Here is a 19,442-nt window from a genome sequence, read left to right as displayed (position 1 = left end):
ATGGCGGCCAAAATCCAAGATGGCCGCCAGAAAAAAAGGAAATGTCATATACCTGGCTGTAAAAATCGGAGATGAACAAATGAGGGGTCAATTAAGGTGTTTCCGAGCTCACTGAAACAGATGATGGTCATGGTATATTGCTTGGGCCACCCACTTCCAAGATGGCGGCCAGAATCCAAGATGTCCCCCTGGAAAAAAAGGAAATTTCATATATATTCATTCCCCAGACCCCTGTGCCCTTTTCTGATCGGGACCATCAAACCTTCCATCCTCAAACGTGTAAATGAAACCGGGCTAGCATCCTGATTATATATGTTATGGCTGGTATTCTAATTGTGTCACTTTGGTTCAGGAAGCCACTTAGGACTTATTGGGGAACTTTGAGGTGTGATCGACCGTGGATAGACACTGTCGCAAAGCCCGTTATTATATGGGAGTTACGAGTGTCATGTAAGACTGATTACATTGAGTCAACTATATAATAGGGTAACCTGAGGGAAAACAGACCAGATGTGAATACCGACTCATTGAGAGATTTTGTACGATTGTGCACCCTTCCTAAACACAACGTCAATTGTGCAAACAACACACGCTAAGCAGGTCACTAGGCATCTGAGGTATTTAAGTAGTCTTTTCGAACCTGTACTCCAGGGCTACTGTTAGCGAGGATCTCCAGGAAGACTTGTTGTCTGGTATAGACAAGGGCCCCCCCCCCCCCCTCATAGTAAAACGATAGCTTGGGTTCGAATCTCTCCGTTGGTGAGCTCTGGACAGCGGTAGCAGCGATGAAGAAGGGAAAGTCCCGGTCCCGATGGCCTCACTGCTGAGTTCTATAGGACCTTCTGGGAGGTTCTCGGTGGGGACTTTAGAGACGTGTTCGCCACCGCTTCCCAGTTCAATTACATGAGCCAAACACAGAGAGCTGGAAATATTGTTCTCCTCCCAAAGTTGGGAGACCCTTTAGACCCTAATAGGCGTGCAATAACGCTGTTAAATCGGGACTACAAAATCCTGGCCAAAGCATTAGGAAATCGCTTAGCGGATGTGATGCCGGATATTGTAGGTCCTCTCCAGACTTGCGCTGTGCGAGTCCTTCAGATTGAACTCAGTGTTTATTCGTTGGGTCTGGTTACTATATAAGGACGTCACGAGCATGGTCACTGTTAACGGATTTACTTCTGGTCCCTTCCCGGTTCGAAGGGGAGTCCGTCAGGTTTGTCCCCTCTTCCCGTTGTTGTATGTTCTCTTCAGCGAAACGCTCAGTACCTCGCTGGACAGATGCTCGGGGTTTCGGCCTTTCAATGTACCGGGTGGGGCTAGAGTTAAATGCGTGCAATATGCCGATGACGTCACTTGTATTGTGTTGGACCTCGTCTCCTTCAAGCCTTTATCGAAGGTTTTGGCCACCTTCCAAGAGGCTTCTGGTGCCAGACTTAACAAGTCCAAGACCAAAGGGCTGCGTTCAGGAGGTTGGCGTGGCCAATCCCTCCCGTTCGATGCTACTTGGTCAGATGTCATGATCAGGGTAATCGGCATCTGGCTAGGTTTTGGTGCCCCGGAGGCCACCACTTGGGCCGAGAAGGCTGATCAGGTGGAGGCAAGGCTCGACACATTCAATCGGAGGTGACTCTCCCTCCCTGGGAAGGTTACAGTTGTCAATCGTTTTATTGTTCCTCTCCTTTGGTATCCTGGGTCGGTGATCGCTGCACCAGATTATGCCTTGGTGCGATTGGAGAGGATCATTTTTTATTTCATTTGGGGAAAGTGCAAACCAAACTTTCTCAAAAGGACCGTTCTGTAAAAGACCCCCTTGAGCGGGTGGGCATGGTTTGGTCCACCTATCATCTTAACTGCGCTTTCTCCTTTTGAAAGGTTTTTTCGTTGCGTTTGAGAATCCCTCGTTTGCCTTTTTTGTTAGGTTCTGGGGTGGTTTTCTTTTTCGCCACTACTGGCCCGGATACTTTTCCAACAACCGGCTTCGTGGGTGTATACTCAGGTTGGTGACTCACTTTGTAGAATCAAAGAGGAGGGTGGGCCAGATGTTCTGCTGAACGTGGCCCCCTCGGCTTGCCAAACCGCCATCTCTCCAGATGTGTGGTGTTCTGTGTGTTGTAAGCCACTAGATAGCCGTCTCCGGGACATGGCAAGGAGGATTGCACATGGGGTCCTCATCACTAACCATTTTCGCCTAGTCAGGTGGCGATTAGGTTAAGGGATTTGTCCCTGTGTGGGCTGTAAAGCCATCAGGACTATGCAACACCTTTTGCTGGAGTGTCCCTTTGTCTGGTTGGTGTGGGAATGATGGTTTCACGCCTTCATTATTGGTGTTATTGGTTGTTGTTGTTGTTGTTTTAGTTATTAGTGTTATTGGTTGACCTCAGATGACTAGTGACCCGACTTAGCGTGTGTTGTTCGCAGAATTGACGTTGTGTTTATGAAGGGGGGGGGGGGGGCTTGTCTATACCAGACAACAAGTCTTCCTGGAGATCCTTGCTAATAGCAGCCCTGGAGTACAGGTTCGAAAAGAACGACCTAAATACCTCAGATGACTAGTGACCTGACTTAGCGTGTGTTGTTCGCACAAATGACGTTGTGTTATGAAGGGTGCACAATCGTAAAAAATCCCTCAATGAGTTGGTATTCACATCTGGTCTGTTTTCCCCTCAAGTTACGCTATTATATAGTTGACTCAATGTAATCAGTCTTACATGACACTCGTAACTCCCATACAATAACGGGCTTTACGACAGTGTCTATCCACGGTCGAACACACCTCAAAGTTCCCCAATAAGTCCTAAGTGACTTCCTGAGCCAAAGTGACACAATAAGAATACCAGCCATAACATATAGTCAGGGTGCTAGCCCGGTTTCATTTACACGTTTAAGGACGGAAGGTTTGATGGTCCCGATCAGAAAAGGGCACAGGGGGTCTGGGGATTGAATATATGAAATTTCCTTTTTTTCCAGGGGGCCATCTTGGATTCTATCCGCCATCTTGGAAGTGGGTGGCCCAAGCAATATACCATGACCATCATCTGTTTCAGTGAGCTCGGAAACACCTTAATTGACCCCTCATTTGATCATCTCCGATTTTTACAGCCAGATATATGACATTTCCTTTTTTTCTGGCGGCCATCTTGGATTTTGGCCGCCATCTTGGAAGTGGGTTACTCAAGCAACATGCCATGATCATCATCTGTTTCAGTGACCCCGGAAACACCTGAATTGACCTCTCATTTGTTCATCTCCGATTTTTACAGCCAGATATATGACATTTCCTTTTTTCTGGCGGCCATCTTGGATTTTGGCCGCCATCTTGGAAAATCGGAACCGATAAAGTGGGTTCCACGGATAAAATCGATAGATAGGTCGAAAAGAAACTCCATGCCAAATTTGGTACTTTTGTCCGGCCGGTAACGTTAAGCCCCAAAATTGTTGCTAAGCCACCTCACTACTGGTGGTAAATTCTTCGCATAACGCCAATGGGGTAATAAAGTCAACACTTAACATCTTCATTAGGCTTCTTGCGGCTACTTGTACCCCTATTAAATATCATTGATCATGTTCCAAGTACTTTATATGTTACCAGAATGCTTAGAAACTCTAGCATTTAATATTAAAAAGAAAGATTATTATAATACTCTTTCTTTTGTTTCTTAATAATGGAAGTACAGTAAGCTTATTGCAAAAAATAACTGAATACGGCATTTAATTGTTTTCATTGAGGCGTATTTATGATATTTATTTACAATTTTTATAAATATTACAGTATGTGAGCTCAAACTACTGTACTGTGCCCATTAGTCGTCCAATCTGTTCAGATTTACTCTTACTTCTCTGTTGATACGTAGAAAGAATTTAAGCGGTGAGAGTTGAGTTGAAATTAAGAGTTGAGTTGTAACATTTGGAATAAAAAATTAGAATTTACCAGAAAAATATTCATAAGCAGCAACCTACCACCATCTCCATTAGTCAAATAACTTACTGTAAGTACAGTAGTGAGTAAGTAAGTACTGCAAATGTTACCATCCTTTCTACGTGCATGAAAATAATATTAAGGAATGTTGTATAGCTTATTGATAAACGCTGTGGAAATACAATATTTCATCTGAAAGCTGTAGAATCTGTAGCATTTCACTTGTTACCGTACTGTACAATATCCGAAGATTGCAAATGAAGGGAAAAACAGATTTGTTAAATTATTTAAATGAAACATTTCTGGAGTTGGATTAACAGTCAACAGTTTATCAAGAGCAACCAAATGGTTAGAAGGAGCAGGGGTTAAAAGTAGAGTTATCCAGTTATGTGTGAGTTTTCCCTTAGAGTGGCACCACTCGCATTAAGTTAACACTCAACATAACACAAAACAGAGCAATTAGTGAATTAACATTTAGTCTGAAGTAAGAAATTTAGTCACATATGTCCATATCTTTATTTTAATTCAGGCAGCTTTTATAACAAATGCTGTTTACTGTAGTTGCTATGAAATTACTGAATGCATGGGCTAGGGTTCATATAAGTACAGGTATGTGTGTCATAAGACAATGTTTCTTCTGATATGAATGTTGGATTAGGTATATACATGGCAATCATATCCACTGGGGCTTAAACTGTTTGTTGGTTTTTTTTTTATGCATTATTCACAAGTACAAAGGGTTGCCGTCATAACTCAGCAGTTAATCTCAAATACAGTAAGATATTTATAAGCCTGGTTCCTACACTCCGGTTGTTGTTCTCCTAGAATGTACAAATAAAATAAACATTGGGATTTGAGATAGATTAGTCATCCATAGTTTGAATAAGTTATGAAAAGATGAAATGGATACTCCCTATAGAGCAAACAGCGAAGTATCATGCGGAGTGCAAAATCAAATGTCATTCTTTAAATTGTTGATTTCTGCAAGATTCAAAAGTTTTGTTAATTATACAGAGGGCTAGATGTGTCCTTTTCATTCTGATTGGTACACATGCTCGACTAATTATAGGTATATAGTTGGTATCTGGGTCAGATCCAAAACCTGTCAACCTCAGGGCTAAAATTTAGATGATCATAGTTACCAATTTTGATAGTTTTGCCCAAAAGAAAAACAATTTAAGCTTGCTTGGCAAAAAGATAAATTTGTATGTTTCTTTGTTAACGAGTACTGCTTAATTATATCGACAATGCACTTAAGCCAGCGTTATGGACGGAAACAGCAATTTGTGCCACTGAACTGCAAGGAATAATGGAATTCACAGGAATCTGCACCTGAATAATTGTTTATGGTACTGATCTCTCCAAAATAGTGTTTGGAAAAATGAAGTAGGGCATCCCTAATTAAGATGCTAATCGAGAAGAAAATCATTAATTCCGTCCATAACGCTACCTGATGTCATTAATCTCCTGGCAATTTTAAAGTTCACTTCAGTGATAAAATTTGCATGTAATCTTCTGAAGATTATCAATGCCATTAAGGATGAAGTGAAAAATTACCAGATTCTTGCATATAGATAAACTGGGGTTCAATGAAACATCTGTGTTATGGATGGAATTTGGAAAACGTTATGGACGGAATGTGAATGTTATGGATGGAAATTACTATCTTTGGAAAAACTATGCAGAATATTTTTTAGTAAGTTAAATCAGAGACATCAAATGTGAATGGATGTTATTTAGGATGGAAAACCTTTTTTTACATGTACATTACAGTATTTTTTTAGGCTTTCAGGTGATGTTTTCCCTAAATTAAAAAAAAAAAAAAGAAGAAATTTTTGTAAAAATCCCAAACTTTGAGGATTTTTCATTTCAAAATAAGGCAAAACACCCTCCTGAAATTTTTTGTACAAACAGGGTGGTACTATATCTCTTCCAGAAAAAATTATCAGATTTTTTCAACCTGACGCATTTTGAATTATTGGCCATCAAAGACGACCTCTTTTGTACATCGGAGCAGCTTAACAACTTCATAAATTATTATTGAGAACAGCTAGAACCCTGAAATTTGTTTAGGTGTAAGAACTTTATACTTATAGTTAAAGTATAAAACCCTGACAGCTCTGACATGGTTACTTTGGTAAAAAATTGGCATCAAAACTCCTACCTCATGCTGAATCGCAGCATGAAATAGCAACTTTAGAGTTGCACAACTTGCAAACATATCACAGGAAAGCATTGTAATCATTATTTTGTAATGTTTGTACCAGACATAATAACCTCTGAAAGAATCAAGTACCCTGAAGCAACTTTTTAGGAGCAATTCATCACTAAAAATAGCACATTTTTTAGTGAAAGTACAAGAAAATCGAATATTTTGACACTTTTAAGTTGACCTAACTCCACAAGACAACATTTTTGTAGCCTAATTTTTTATTTTCCTATTCTATGGGATAGACTCTATAGGCATCTGTAATAGAAAGGTAGTAGAATGGTTAATTGCTGAGTAATGAGACCTCAAAACTTAAGAAAATGCCATGGTGGCAACAAATTGCAGAATTTCAAAGTGATAAATCAGCCAATTGTAAAGCAATGCAACTGAAATTTTCAGAATATGCTTATTTCATGATGGTCCAATCATACAAAAAATTTGGGAATTTTTGGAGAGGGCGCAGCAACAGCCATCCGTGATTTGACACGGAATGACCCTTATCCAAGTTGTCAACCTCATGCAACGTGGTTTTTGTGTATGAAGGAGACTGGTGGTTGGAAAAGGTAGACCAAATATCAGTTGACAATAATGATGTCTATGTCTCCTTCCTACACCCTAAGGGCCCTACCAATACTTTCTTCTGGCCATCACCTGAAGACAAATCTTGGATCCCACTAGGAATGATCATGGGGAAACTAGAACAGCCTGTCCTCCCAATTACAAGTAGCAAAGTGGGAATTGCAACAAAGGTGGTTGAATATATTAGGGACAAGTTTCAAAGAGATTGTGAGCCGTGATGGTGACGGAAAATTTTGACAAATATGAATCGATGTATTTTGTTAAGATTGAAAAGTCTACTTCAAATTTTCATGACTGTTCAACCATACAGGCCTCCCATATCCACAGTTTTTGTGGTAATGTTAAAGTGTTGAAAGTTTACTGATGTTCTCGTTCATGACCTTGTTTAAAAGAGGGCTATTGCTGTCCATGTACAGGTCCAAGGTTTAATTTTTTTTATGAACAATAAGGTTCATCTTGTTCACTGTTACAGCTGAAAGTGTTTTGAATTAAAAGATAAAAAATATTTGCATGTGTTGTTTTCTTTCATACAAGTTTTGCAGACTGGTGAAACTTTGATTTCATTGGCATTGTTTGAAGGAGGTGAAGCCACAAAAGTGTAAAAAACAAATGGGAAAAGTACTGACAGCCTCTGCTAATAGTGCTGAAAGCCACCTGATGAGTACCTTCAGCAAGAGTGAAACATTTCATGTGCTATAGCAATTCATTTCAGGCTAATTCAATACTTTCCGTCCATAACATTCCGTCCATAACAATTCCTATTTCAGGACTAGCTCTTTCCCTTCTTATAATAAATTCAATTTTATTTGATATTATTACACATATTGGCCATAAGTATTAACTTATAGCACACACTTCACAATTCAAGAGTTGATCCTAAATCAGGACGAAACCTTCCGTCCATAACGTAGTACATTCCGTCCATAGCACAGAATTTTGGTTTGGGGTAGTGGGTTAATAGAGGTACATTGAAGATTATGAGTGGGAGTATGATAAAGCTTACTGTAGGTACTGTACCAGGCCTGTGATGTATAGTACCTTATACTTTGAAATCCTGAACACTTCACAGAGTTTTGACCCACTATGATGGTTGGTGGATATTGATCATTTTCTGATTCCGTCCATAACGAACACCTAATTTGCATATTCAGACTAATATTGCACCACCCAATTAATTTTTTTCCATTATATGGTAGAAGTATCCCAACTTAAATCAATCATGCGTACCTCACCAAATACTAACTCTCACACTATTTTTGATGGGACTTTAACTCTGTGAATTCCATCCATAACATTGGCAGAGGTTTTGGATCTGACCCATCTAAGCTCTGCTTTGCTCATTATCCTATATCCTCTTTGTAATTTCTAATTAAATATGCAAACATACTTTTATACTCATTCACTCAAAATCTGCATGATCATTAGATCAACAAAGGAAAGATCTACAATTGTTATCTGGTGTTGCTGACGACAATGTCATTATTCCCAGGTTTGATTCCTTGCCTAAAGGCGTAAGGCGTGCATCGGTGATAGCCTGTGTATGTTTTTATCGCTGTGTGTTTTTGTGCATCTGTGTGTATACATGTTTTACAGAGCTCTTGTTGTTAAACAGTAATACAGTACTCAAGTCAGTTGATGATTGAACTCCATTGCTTGTTAGATGAATTCACATTATTGAGATCTAGAACCCTACATTGTTTTCTGGGGAGGTCAAATATGTGCGCAGCCTACGAATTTAAACTGTTTGCAAAGATAGTGTTGAAAGGAATCACTTAGCCTCCTAAGGTTCTAAATTGCCCACTATTTTTGAAAGGTGGGACAGGTAATAATGATCAATAATAGAATGATATTTTGTTTTCAAGCGCAACTTAATAATCAGTGGTAGTTCTGAGCGTAACATTGTCTCCTTTTTCTTCTTCTTTTCCAATTGCAGATCTGGAAAAGACAAGAATTGTTGCTGCTACTGAAGTTGGTCAGTATAAACTGGCAAAGCTGAATTTTGCCTTTTGTATTAAGCAGCTGATTGCATAATTGTAGCTCTGGTTGTATAATTGTACAGTATCTCTGGTTGTTACACATATATTCTAAAATGACTCAAAACGCAATGGATGAAGTGGTCCTGTGACGTATCATGACATACCTGTAGGGTCAAATTGTTCAATAACCAAAACAAACAGAATTTTGGATCATCCATGCACCAATATGACAAAATGGCTGAAAGCTTGTAAAACCATGAAGGATATCAGACTCTGCTTGTCTGCAGTGTGTTCAAAATACGTATAATGCCAATGTCACTTGATCAAAGGTCAGACTTTGTCAAACTTGTCACACATACCAAAATGACCCAAAATGTGTGGTTTAGCTTCTTTAAATTTAAATATTCAACTTGGGATATTCGGGTGGCTAAAGTTGACCGCTTAAAAACTTTCTGGAAACTTATATTGAACGGGGAAAAAATTCTGTTCATTTGACCGTTATGCAATTGCCAAGCGACAAAATGCTGAAATGGTCAAAGCGATATTAAGGAAGCAATGACTGTTGGAATGAAGGCATTCATGCCTCGATGTATTAGTGCTATATGCTGTAAACACTGATAGTCATTTAAAGGCATTTATGCCTTGATGTTTTAGTGCCATGCTGTTAACACTGATAGTCATTTAAAGGCATTCATGCCTCAATGTATTAGTGCTATGCTGTTAACACTGATAGCCATTTAAAGGCATTCATGTAGTTGTGAACTAATGCAATGCTCTATAACACTGACCATTTTTAAGGCATGCATGCCTCAATGTATTCATGCCATGCTGTTAACACTGATAGCCATTTAAAGGCATTCATGCGTCAATGTATTAGTGCCATGCTGTTAACACTGATAATCATTTATAAGGCATTCTTGCAGTTGCATATTAGTGTCATGCTGTGAACACTGGTAATCGGTTAAAGGCATTCATGCCTTGGTTTATTAGTGCCATGCTGTTAACATTGATATTCATATAAAGGTATTCATGCCTCTGTGTCTTAGTGCCATGCTGTCAACACTGATAATCATTTATAAAGCATTCGTGCAGTTGTAGTGTATTAGTTCCATGCTGTATATTAGGGTTCCAACTGTTCAGTGTGTGTGTCTGTATCATACTGTAAATCAGTCAAGGCATTTTCTAGATACTGTAATTACAGTACCTTTATGTATATGGTAAAGTAACTTGCCAAAAGAATTGTTTTTTGAAACCCAATGCTTTGAATTACTTTTAGGAGATGAAGAGCTTGTGAGTCATATTTTGGATGAGGATTCTAGCCACTGCAATGTCACCTCTAAGGATGGTGCAACACCCCTCATGATAGCTGCAATGTTGGGACATGTGACCATAGCTAAGCTTCTCATACATAAGGGGGCGGATGTGAACCACAAGGAGAGCAAGAGTGGCTGGACAGCACTCATGCAGGCCACTTTCCACAGGTATGTAAAACCAACCGTCTATATACCAGGGATGCCTTACATGGATAAAGATTTAACCACAAACTTATATCTTATCAACCATAACTAAGACTTGACGATCAGGGTCATTTCCTTTTAATCTATGAACAATAACTGAAAAAGAGACAACGCTTTGAAGACAAAGTCGTTGCCATGGTCACTGTATGTTTATCTCACAGGATAGTTCACATTTAATCCCTGAAAAGGCAAAATTTTACTATGATATCTTTTCATACCTAATACTAAAACAGACGAGTTCCAGAAATGTCTCTTAAATCCCAAATTTGGCATCCGCATATTTCTTCTTTATTTCTATTGATCGATCCACTCATGGTATTTGAAATCAGCACAGAACAAACAATACGATGTTGACAGCTTGTGTCGCAGAATGTAAACTTGAACTTAACAATGAATGGCTGGTAACAGTATTCTCCTTATCTGCTATTATAAGTTTAAACAGACGACGTAGCACAGTTTTGTCTTAAAGGTTAGCTTTTGGATACTATTGAAGGATTAACAGTAAAACAAAGAATGGTGTCCTTGGTGGTAACTAGTTCGTTTCAAAGAGAATCTTTTATTGTATACATACTTCTATGCAACACATCTCTGTCTATACTAGTAGCTTAGGAGTAAGAAGCAGATCTGTGAAGGGCTAGAATAAATATTCCAATTTATCATCAGGCCAATCAATTATATGAAGCTGATTACCTAAGTTTGGGGTAATAAGTTCAGGACGGTGTTATTCGTTGCTTTTCTTCTTTTATTATCCGACTCCACAAAATGCCACTGCTTCCTTTCACAATCACAAACCATCAAGCCTTCATCAACAACCTCTTCAATTCAATTTCAATTTCTTTATTCCAGTATAAATTATAAAATTTATAAATAGGACACATAAAAATGATACATAAAAGACGTAAACATGTACAAACATGAAAGCATGGACAAAAACAAGAAATAAGATAGAGGATTAGAAGTCTTAAAGATTAAATGGATTATAACAGAGATTCTAAGAACCCATTTTGAATATAAATGGCTGCTCTGTAGATAAATGAGTTCTTAAAAAGCATAATTCTAAAAGATGGCAAGATAGTAGGATTACGTAGATTGTACTTGTTGGTTCTATTGCACAGAGAGATCAACTCGGAGTGAAGTGGGTGATCTTTAGAACTATGTATATTCTTAGCTAGTCTTATGAATTCATTTTTAGCAGCAGTGTTTACTTTACCAACAAGGCTTTCATAGTCGAGATTAAATATATTTGAGCAATATTTCAAGAAACTTCTGATTCTTTTCTTGTCCTTTTCAAGTAGAAGGTGATACCAGACAGGAACTGCATACACAATCACTGGCAGAATTGATGAGTTGAAAACCTTATCTCTTACATTAGAATGAAAATAAGGAGTAATGTATGCCAACGTTGATACAATATAATACACCTTAGACATCGTTTTAGATATATGTTTAGTAAAGGTTAACTTGGCGTCAATACCAACTCCTAAGTACATAGTATGAGATACCCGCTCAACAATGGAGCCTTGAACATAAGTTTTCTGATCCCTGGTCTGAATGAGACCTTGATGTTTAATGTTAATGTTTTCAAAAATTATTTCTTTAGATTTCTTAGGATTAAGTAAGAGGTTCTTCTGCTCACACAAATTGACCATATTATCAATACATGATATATAGTCATTTTGATTTTCAAGGTGTGTCCGCTTTGAAATGTTACGGGATATACTGTAGCTGTATCATCAGCGTACTTAATTACATTACACCCCAGAGAAGAACGTATATCATCTGTGTATATTGTAAAAAAAAAAAAACTGCTAACTTCCAACACTATCACCGCTATCCTCTCACACAATCTCGGATTCCCTCTTTCCTTGTCTCTCGTTATTACCTTCGCTCCTTACATCACAACAGCCACAGCCAAACTGCTGTAAACCCCTCTCCTCATCTCTAGCTCTATCCTTTAATCCTATTAGCAAGTCAAGTTACATGTCTAAGTAACCCCAGCTTCGTAATCCCCTTAAGCTATCCCTAGGGCATAAACAGCTTTTTTTCTCCTTACTTGCAGACTTCATAACAGAAGCTCTTCTTAATAGATAACATCCACATTTTGGAAATGATTTGTGTTTAGGTTTAAGTAGCTTTACTGTTTAGATAAACTTTAAAATAAAAATATTTAGATTAACTTCAGGATTAACTGTTTGGATTAACTTCAGTTTAATACATGCTTTCTCTATCTGTCACAACTTGTTGCTACCCTCCCAGCTTCCAGAATTCCCCTGTAGATTGTAAGCTGCTTAATATTGCGTATTACAGAACAAAGATATTGTTAGTAAAGAGGTGGAGTTTGTAAACGCCTGCCGACAATTATCTAGAATTCTTGAAGCGGATAAAGATTGATGTTCATTAACCAGAATGTTCAGATTTCGTCCTTGAACTTGTGCACATACCCACTACCTGTAGCTTTTATTTATCATACATGTCTTATAAAAGGGCCTTTTCAAAATTTCGGTCCTAATGGTGAAGGATCTGTAGATCTACAGTATGACTCGACAAAATATGATCGTGTGAAAGCACTCGCAAACATGCTGGGTGAACTTCCATACAGTACAGATGTGCTGGTGGTGGATTGACTGCTTCAAAGTTTTACTTGTGCAGTTTTGGCCAAAAAACATGTTTTCGAAAATGCAATATGAGGTAAAACAGTTGGTTTGGCTTGAAACTTCAGAAATTGTGTGTTTCAAATGATGATGTCTTCAATAATAAAGGAATGAACTTGCATTTACTTCTATTAGTCAACTGATTTGCACCACCATGCAGGATTGTACATTCACCACTTTTCAATGGGAGGGGGGGGGGGGCGTTTTGGGGTGTAGAATGATCTCATGACTTGCTAGCTTTCTTGAGACCAACTTCATTGCAACAAAGCAGCATCTTGTGTCATAATTATACAATGATGATGCAAAGGTGATGATGCAAAGTCCCAGAAGCTGCAGCATGTAAGAAAGAGGATTCAATCTAAGACTATTTGGATCTATGTATGTGTGATATTGATGACATGGGTCTTTGCGCGTATGTGCGTATATGACGCCTAGGCTTGTAAGCACAGTCACCCGCCAAACGTACAGTGCATGAACTTCAAACTTGGTATGTAGCTTCCCCTTAGTAAGTTCTTGGCTGTTTATTGTTACTGAGCAAGTTCAAAGTTCATTTGAGGTCAGCAGGAGGCAAACTCTTGAAAACCATTTAAACAAGCTAACTTAATACTTGTAGCTTTGATAAATCTCGTTTTGGGTACGTAGTTGTCCCTTAATTTAATGTCCTTGGCATCTTCTGTAATTGAATGAAACTTTTATGGCAAGAAATCCCAAAGCATTCTGGTTTGTCATTTTCCTTGATTTGGGCCTCACCTGGGACAAACTAAAACTAACTACTCTGTTCAGAGGGTTTCCTGGAATACTGGTGTACTTTGTGAGGCTGACAGTGTTGTCCCTTCATTTGTTATTAAAAGTCCTGTACAATTCACTCATTTCTTCCCAATTTTGTTTATTACAACATTGTTTGGGATGCACTTATGTTGCCTCTCCCCATCACATCTGCAGTACAGTATGTACTTCAGAATATGCCAGAGTATTATAACTCTGACTTGCCATATGTTAAAGTCATACTTAACAGCTCTTCTGAGATGGAACTTGCATGAGCAACATCTTTCAAGGCAAGTCTGTATTCAAACTATCCAGTTGATGGAACAGCCTTGACCATAGTATTAATTCTCTCTCTCATAAGCTGCATAATCTCCCCTTCCCCCCCCCCCACCAAGCTCCCTTGTAAAATTCCTTCTGTTGCATTGGTTCTCTTTAACTAATGTTTTCCTCTCAGTAATGAGGCACTGCAGTACTTGTCAAACTTCTTGCTCTTCAGGTGGAATAAACTGAGGTGAACTGACCTTCATCAGAGTCACATTACCATGTCCTTGTTAGCTTTGTAGGCAAACAGAGATTTTCACTTTGCTTTCACTTTCTTTTCCAACCTGATTCCAAGGAAGCTGGAAATGGTGGAGTATCTGGTCCAGGTTGGTGCAGATGTCACCATACAGGCTAATGATGGCTGTCGGGCCCTGGACCTAGCACTGGTTATAATCAATAGTAAGTTTATTTTGTTCTACATGTACAGTAACACATGGCCTAGGCTGGAACTATACTGACTTTTGTCAATGACATGTCACTCAGTTACGAAGTGTTAGATGGTACAAGGTTGTGTTTGCACAACCCAGGGTTAACTGTTCACCCAGTTTACAAACCTCAGTACTGGTCTGTTATAACAATACTTAATTTGACCCAACCTAGAAGCTAAGATCAAGTGAAGTATCCGTTCTTTTCCGAGGTTCTCGAGACTAGACAATGACGCGGTCACTCTCCATGCAAAGGGGTCTGAGGTCGAGAGTGGGTCAATTAACTCTTCACCCAGTTTACAAGTCTCTGTAGTGACGTGTTTTAGTAGTTATTAACAAAATGCCCAACCTAGTATATTGTTGACCCAGTTTACAAATCTCAACGTTTTATGAAGTTGTTCTATGGTCGCAGATGTCACTGATTGTCTCATTTGTGACATGGTGTTGTCAACAAAAGGGCAATTAATGACAAACGTTCCACATTTGGTAAGCAAAAAGCAAACAGGAGGAAATTGAGATGAAAGTATGTAGTTTGTGATATCTGCAATTAAATGCAACTGTTGGTCAGGCTAGTGTGATAAGCTTGTTATGGTAGTAAGGAGTTTGTTGGCTGGAACTTGTCACAGTTTAACAATCATTTTATTTTGCTTGCAGATGAGAATGATAAATCAGGTGATGAATTAATCAGATTACTGGCCCCTCAAACCATGCCAACATCTGACCATGTGGGAACCATTGACCCATCTAGAGGGTACAATGGTACCAGCCAGATAGGTACCTGGGACCAGGATGACTCATCAAAGGGAGGCTTAAAGGTATTGTTCATATCTGCTCCTATTGTTAATGTGTCACAGTATGTGTAGTTGATTATGAGAAATGAAGCCAATATTCTTTAAAATAAACCTAAATGAGTTGTTTTAACTTAAAAAATGCATAGAATAAAGGTTTATGTGCTTACCTAGTTAGTTAATCCAGTCACGTTTATTGATGAGCCTCTGAATTTATTTAAGAAGAAAGGAATTTCTTTGTGTAACTTACAATCCGATGCCGATGGAAAGCTGTTATGATTGATTGATCATATATATATATAGATTTACTTTGTGCTTTTATTTCATCCTTGAAGATAAAGGCACACTGGGTGTCGGTTATTCAGGTCAATATCTTCTTAGAGGTGAAGTTTAGCATGGAGTTGTCTACTTCAATTTAACAACACAAATTTCCTCTCTGAGAGCGACAGATTGTTAAGTTGTAAAAGAATATACAGCTGCCAAGTGTAACAGAAAGAAACTTTTAAACAATAGCTTTTGTGTTATGAATACACTGTGGTCCAGAAAAGTTAATTTTGATAGTATTTGTAATGTTTGCAAAATAGCACATCTCTATTTAAGTTGGATTCAATATTTCATGTGTATTCAATGTTTATGTCTGCAACATAGTGTGTGTTTCTACGTTAATATCTAATTTGTAACTTATCAACGGTATATTAAGTTTTATTGTTGATGTCTCAATGTGACGTATGTGTCAGGCACAGATTAGAAGGAAATGATCAACAAGCAAAGTCTCTTTATTTTATCGATTTTGGTGAGGAGCCTACTTCATACATGATGTATATTTCTGGTATATATTTTGTGTATATTTGATGTATATATGATGTATATATGTATATGATATGATGTATATATATGATGTATATTTCTGGTATATATAGTGTAAAATGTTTGGATGTACTGTAAGGATATCCCTAAAGCTAGATTTTCTACAAATCATATTCTTCTGTCCTTCATGATCCATTTTTTATCAGGCCTGGTGGTCACGAATGTCCAACCGCTTTCGTAAGCTCAAGCTGACCAGAACTCTGAGGGTGGGATCATCTAAATTAGCTCCAATGGAAAGCAGGAGCATACCCTTAGATAAGACCCTTATTCTGACAGACGTCGGACCCGGTAAAAAAAGTCTAAGCGATGATGGAAGGCTTCGCAGGAAAAGTAAAGACACCAAGTCGGTGGAATTTAATCTTGGAAATATAGCGAGTAAGTCGGAATATGTTGGAAGTTTTAGTAGTGCCTGTATAACAAATCACTCTAATGTCCATTTATTTAACACTTGTTGGTATTACAACTGCTGGTTGCAGAATGTTTACTACCAAAGAAAAGAAAATATAAGTTTCTTTTTATGAGTACCATAGCATATTGATCTTAAAGGAGAGGGACACATCATGATGATATTAGGGCAAGTCTGCATGATAACCACAGATGTAATGAATGTAGGACAAGTCTGCACGATAACTACAGATGTAATGTGAGTAGGGCAAGTCTGCATGTGAACCAAAGATGTAATGAGAGCAGGATTTATAGGTCTGCATGTTAACCAAAGATGTAATATGTAGCAGTTGTTGCTGCCAAATACATTGTTAAAGTTATATCAAATGTTTAGTCCCCATATTATGGTAATAGAACATCTTGTCAATGTGAGATATTGCACCAAGTATTTAGATGCAAAATAGTATACTTTTTCATTTCAACTTTGACAGGGAAAGACAGTGGATATGGGGACACTCATTCATTGAGATCTTTGGTGAGTATGCAATAAAGCTGGTTAAGTACGAGGAAGTACACAAAGCAGTATTTTAAGGCGTGCATAAATGAATCAGCCTTGAATATGCCATTAATCAGGCTTTTGTGCGATTATCAAGCTTACTTGCCATTTACTAACATTTGTTTGATATTAAACAAGAGTGTGTGCTATGAATTAACCTAGATGATAAATGCCATTTATCAGGCGTGTGCGCCATGAATTGAGTGTACTTTTTGTCCTTGACCGACTTTTGTTTGTACGAAGTTGTTGTTTGTTGTTGAAGTTGTTGTTGTATGAAGTTGTTTGTATGAAGAGGACATGATGTAATTAAAAATGGATTGGCAATTAGTAAAAAATGATGGATTAACCTACTCATGCTCCAAAGGTGTCTATTGATTAGTGCTATCACAGATCAAGAAAACAACTCTTTCTTAAATGTTTATTTTGTGGAAATATTTATGAAATGTGAAGCCTTATTGTACTTCCACAGAGCACACTACCTGCAGCGTTTGCACAAACGGACAGTAAGCTCCCCTCCGTCATTCCGCCATTTCTGCCTCCTACAGCCTTTGAATTTCAAACCTCAGATCGGAATCAACATCACAGTCAGCCTTCCATCAAAACAATGAGAGGCTTCTCAATTAAGGTAAAACTTTGGGAATCACTCAAGAAAGAAAATCATCTAATGAGAATAATTTTTTTGATTTACTTTTTTTATTATTTTCATTAATGAGGGTAGTCCTGCTCAGTGCAGAAGCAATAATTTATGCAACTCCATCTAAAAATGATTTTCAAGGAGGGTAGGATGTGCCAAAAAGCGATAAACAAAACCATGCAAATGTATAACAATAAATGTATTATGTTTAGCCCCAAACTTTGAGTGGTGTTATCATTTGTTTGTTTGATATCATATTCCATGTGCTGCAAGCTCTCCAAATTGCTCGAAATTTAACAAAAAAATGTCATGGTAATATGGATAGATGGGTTTCAAAATTATCGTCCTGTTACATGTTAAAATATTCATATTATATCAGCAAAAACATGCAAATAATTTACGTACACAGGTAAATAATAAATGGAATGTTCGATCAAATGTAATTCTCTGTCAATCACCGTCTTCAGAGTGCAGGATGAGCTGTTTATAGAGAGTGCAGGATGAGCTATCAATGAATTTTAGTGCCTTGATGCCTTATCTCATTTAGAATGAATGTAGCTCTTTGTTTAGAATGTAGAACATAACGTCAAAATTAGTCGACATTGACATTAATATCAGACCATATATCAAAGTTGTGATGCACCAGGTAATAAATGTAAGTCACTATTGACAGCATGTTAAGGACCATATACCGCCACTGATAATCTTTTCATGCTTTGATAACACAGAAAACAAATGGCAAACCCAACAAGCTCTTATTTACAAGACGTTCCATGTCAGGAACGAGTCCCTCAAGTTCACTCCACAATGGACTAACTATCAGTCCCAACTCATCAGGGAATTCAAGCACCTTCTTTTATGGAAAGATTACCTCCGGTCGACTTAGCTCCTTGCCAGTCCTCTCAAAGAAGGATGAAGTGAGAAGATTTAGTCACAACCAAACAGATAGGAAAGGAGAACGAGGCTCAGATGAACTGGCACGGTAAGTGGATGCTAATTTTATTCCCCTTTCTATATTTTATTTATGTAGGTTCAATTCAATTGATTACAGCAGTGACTTGAGTGAATTTAATCATTCATTTGCACTCCATACATTTAAACAGCCAGTTGGGACAATTCTTTCTATTAAGCACTTTATATTTAACTGCCACTTCAATATTTGTTGGTGACCATAATTTCCAAGGGTATGCTATCACATTTCTGTGATAGGTTAGTGAAGGTGTTTTATAAAAGTAGAAGCACATGACATTGTAGTATGGTTTAATACACATGATATCTGATCTGGACAGACAATATCGCAATAGAGACTCAGTGACTCTTGCATACATTATCCTGGGAAGACGTTCTATACGTGATTCTGTCTCATATCGAACCATAGATACCAGCATATGAGATCAAGACAAACAGCTAGTTCCACATCCTCTACCCTCTCTGGGTCAGTGCAGCCAAAGAAGAAAAGCTCCAGAGGAACAGGAAGTACAACTTCAACTCTGACACCTCCACCATCACCCACAATGCAATTCTTCATACCATCCAATCGTACAGAGGTCTCTGTTGAACACAAGGCCATCCCAGGTAGCTCCAGTAGTGGTGTTAGCGAGGAGGGTAAGTAAACATCTTCTATGCTAAGACATTTTGGATGGACCGACCATCAAAGAAAACCAGGGAATGATTAAATCCAGGTTCACATGGCTATTTAAAACAACACATTTGCCAATCATCTGCCAAGGCACCTGGTCGCCACTTTGTGCACATCAATCTCCCCGTATATTTCTATGATAAAATCCCCTGCTGCTGTGGAAAACACACACGATGCATATTTCACTTATATAGTACTAGACATGAAACAAAATA

At 38.2% G+C, this 19,442-nt stretch overlaps 1 protein-coding gene across 3 annotated transcripts in view; it reads left to right on the top strand.

The window, feature by feature from the left end:
• LOC139965622 (ankyrin repeat and SAM domain-containing protein 6-like) overlaps positions 1-19,442 on the top strand; it is a 31,816-nt gene that overhangs the window by 8,542 nt on the left and 3,832 nt on the right. For all 3 annotated transcript variants that reach the window (XM_071968182.1, XM_071968181.1, XM_071968180.1), the window contains exons 3-11: positions 8,632-8,676; positions 9,957-10,161; positions 14,230-14,333; positions 15,014-15,174; positions 16,161-16,389; positions 16,890-16,933; positions 17,424-17,579; positions 18,317-18,570; positions 18,967-19,193. In XM_071968182.1, coding sequence (XP_071824283.1) covers positions 8,632-8,676; positions 9,957-10,161; positions 14,230-14,333; positions 15,014-15,174; positions 16,161-16,389; positions 16,890-16,933; positions 17,424-17,579; positions 18,317-18,570; positions 18,967-19,193 — 1,425 coding nt within the window. The remainder of the gene's footprint in view (positions 1-8,631; positions 8,677-9,956; positions 10,162-14,229; positions 14,334-15,013; positions 15,175-16,160; positions 16,390-16,889; positions 16,934-17,423; positions 17,580-18,316; positions 18,571-18,966; positions 19,194-19,442) is intronic.

The sequence above is a fragment of the Apostichopus japonicus genome, chromosome 3, assembly GCF_037975245.1.
Source record: "Apostichopus japonicus isolate 1M-3 chromosome 3, ASM3797524v1, whole genome shotgun sequence".
NCBI classification, from domain to species: domain Eukaryota; kingdom Metazoa; phylum Echinodermata; class Holothuroidea; order Aspidochirotida; family Stichopodidae; genus Apostichopus; species Apostichopus japonicus.
The sequence above is the reverse complement of the archived record's forward strand: the minus strand, read 5'-3'. Positions and strand labels throughout refer to the sequence as shown.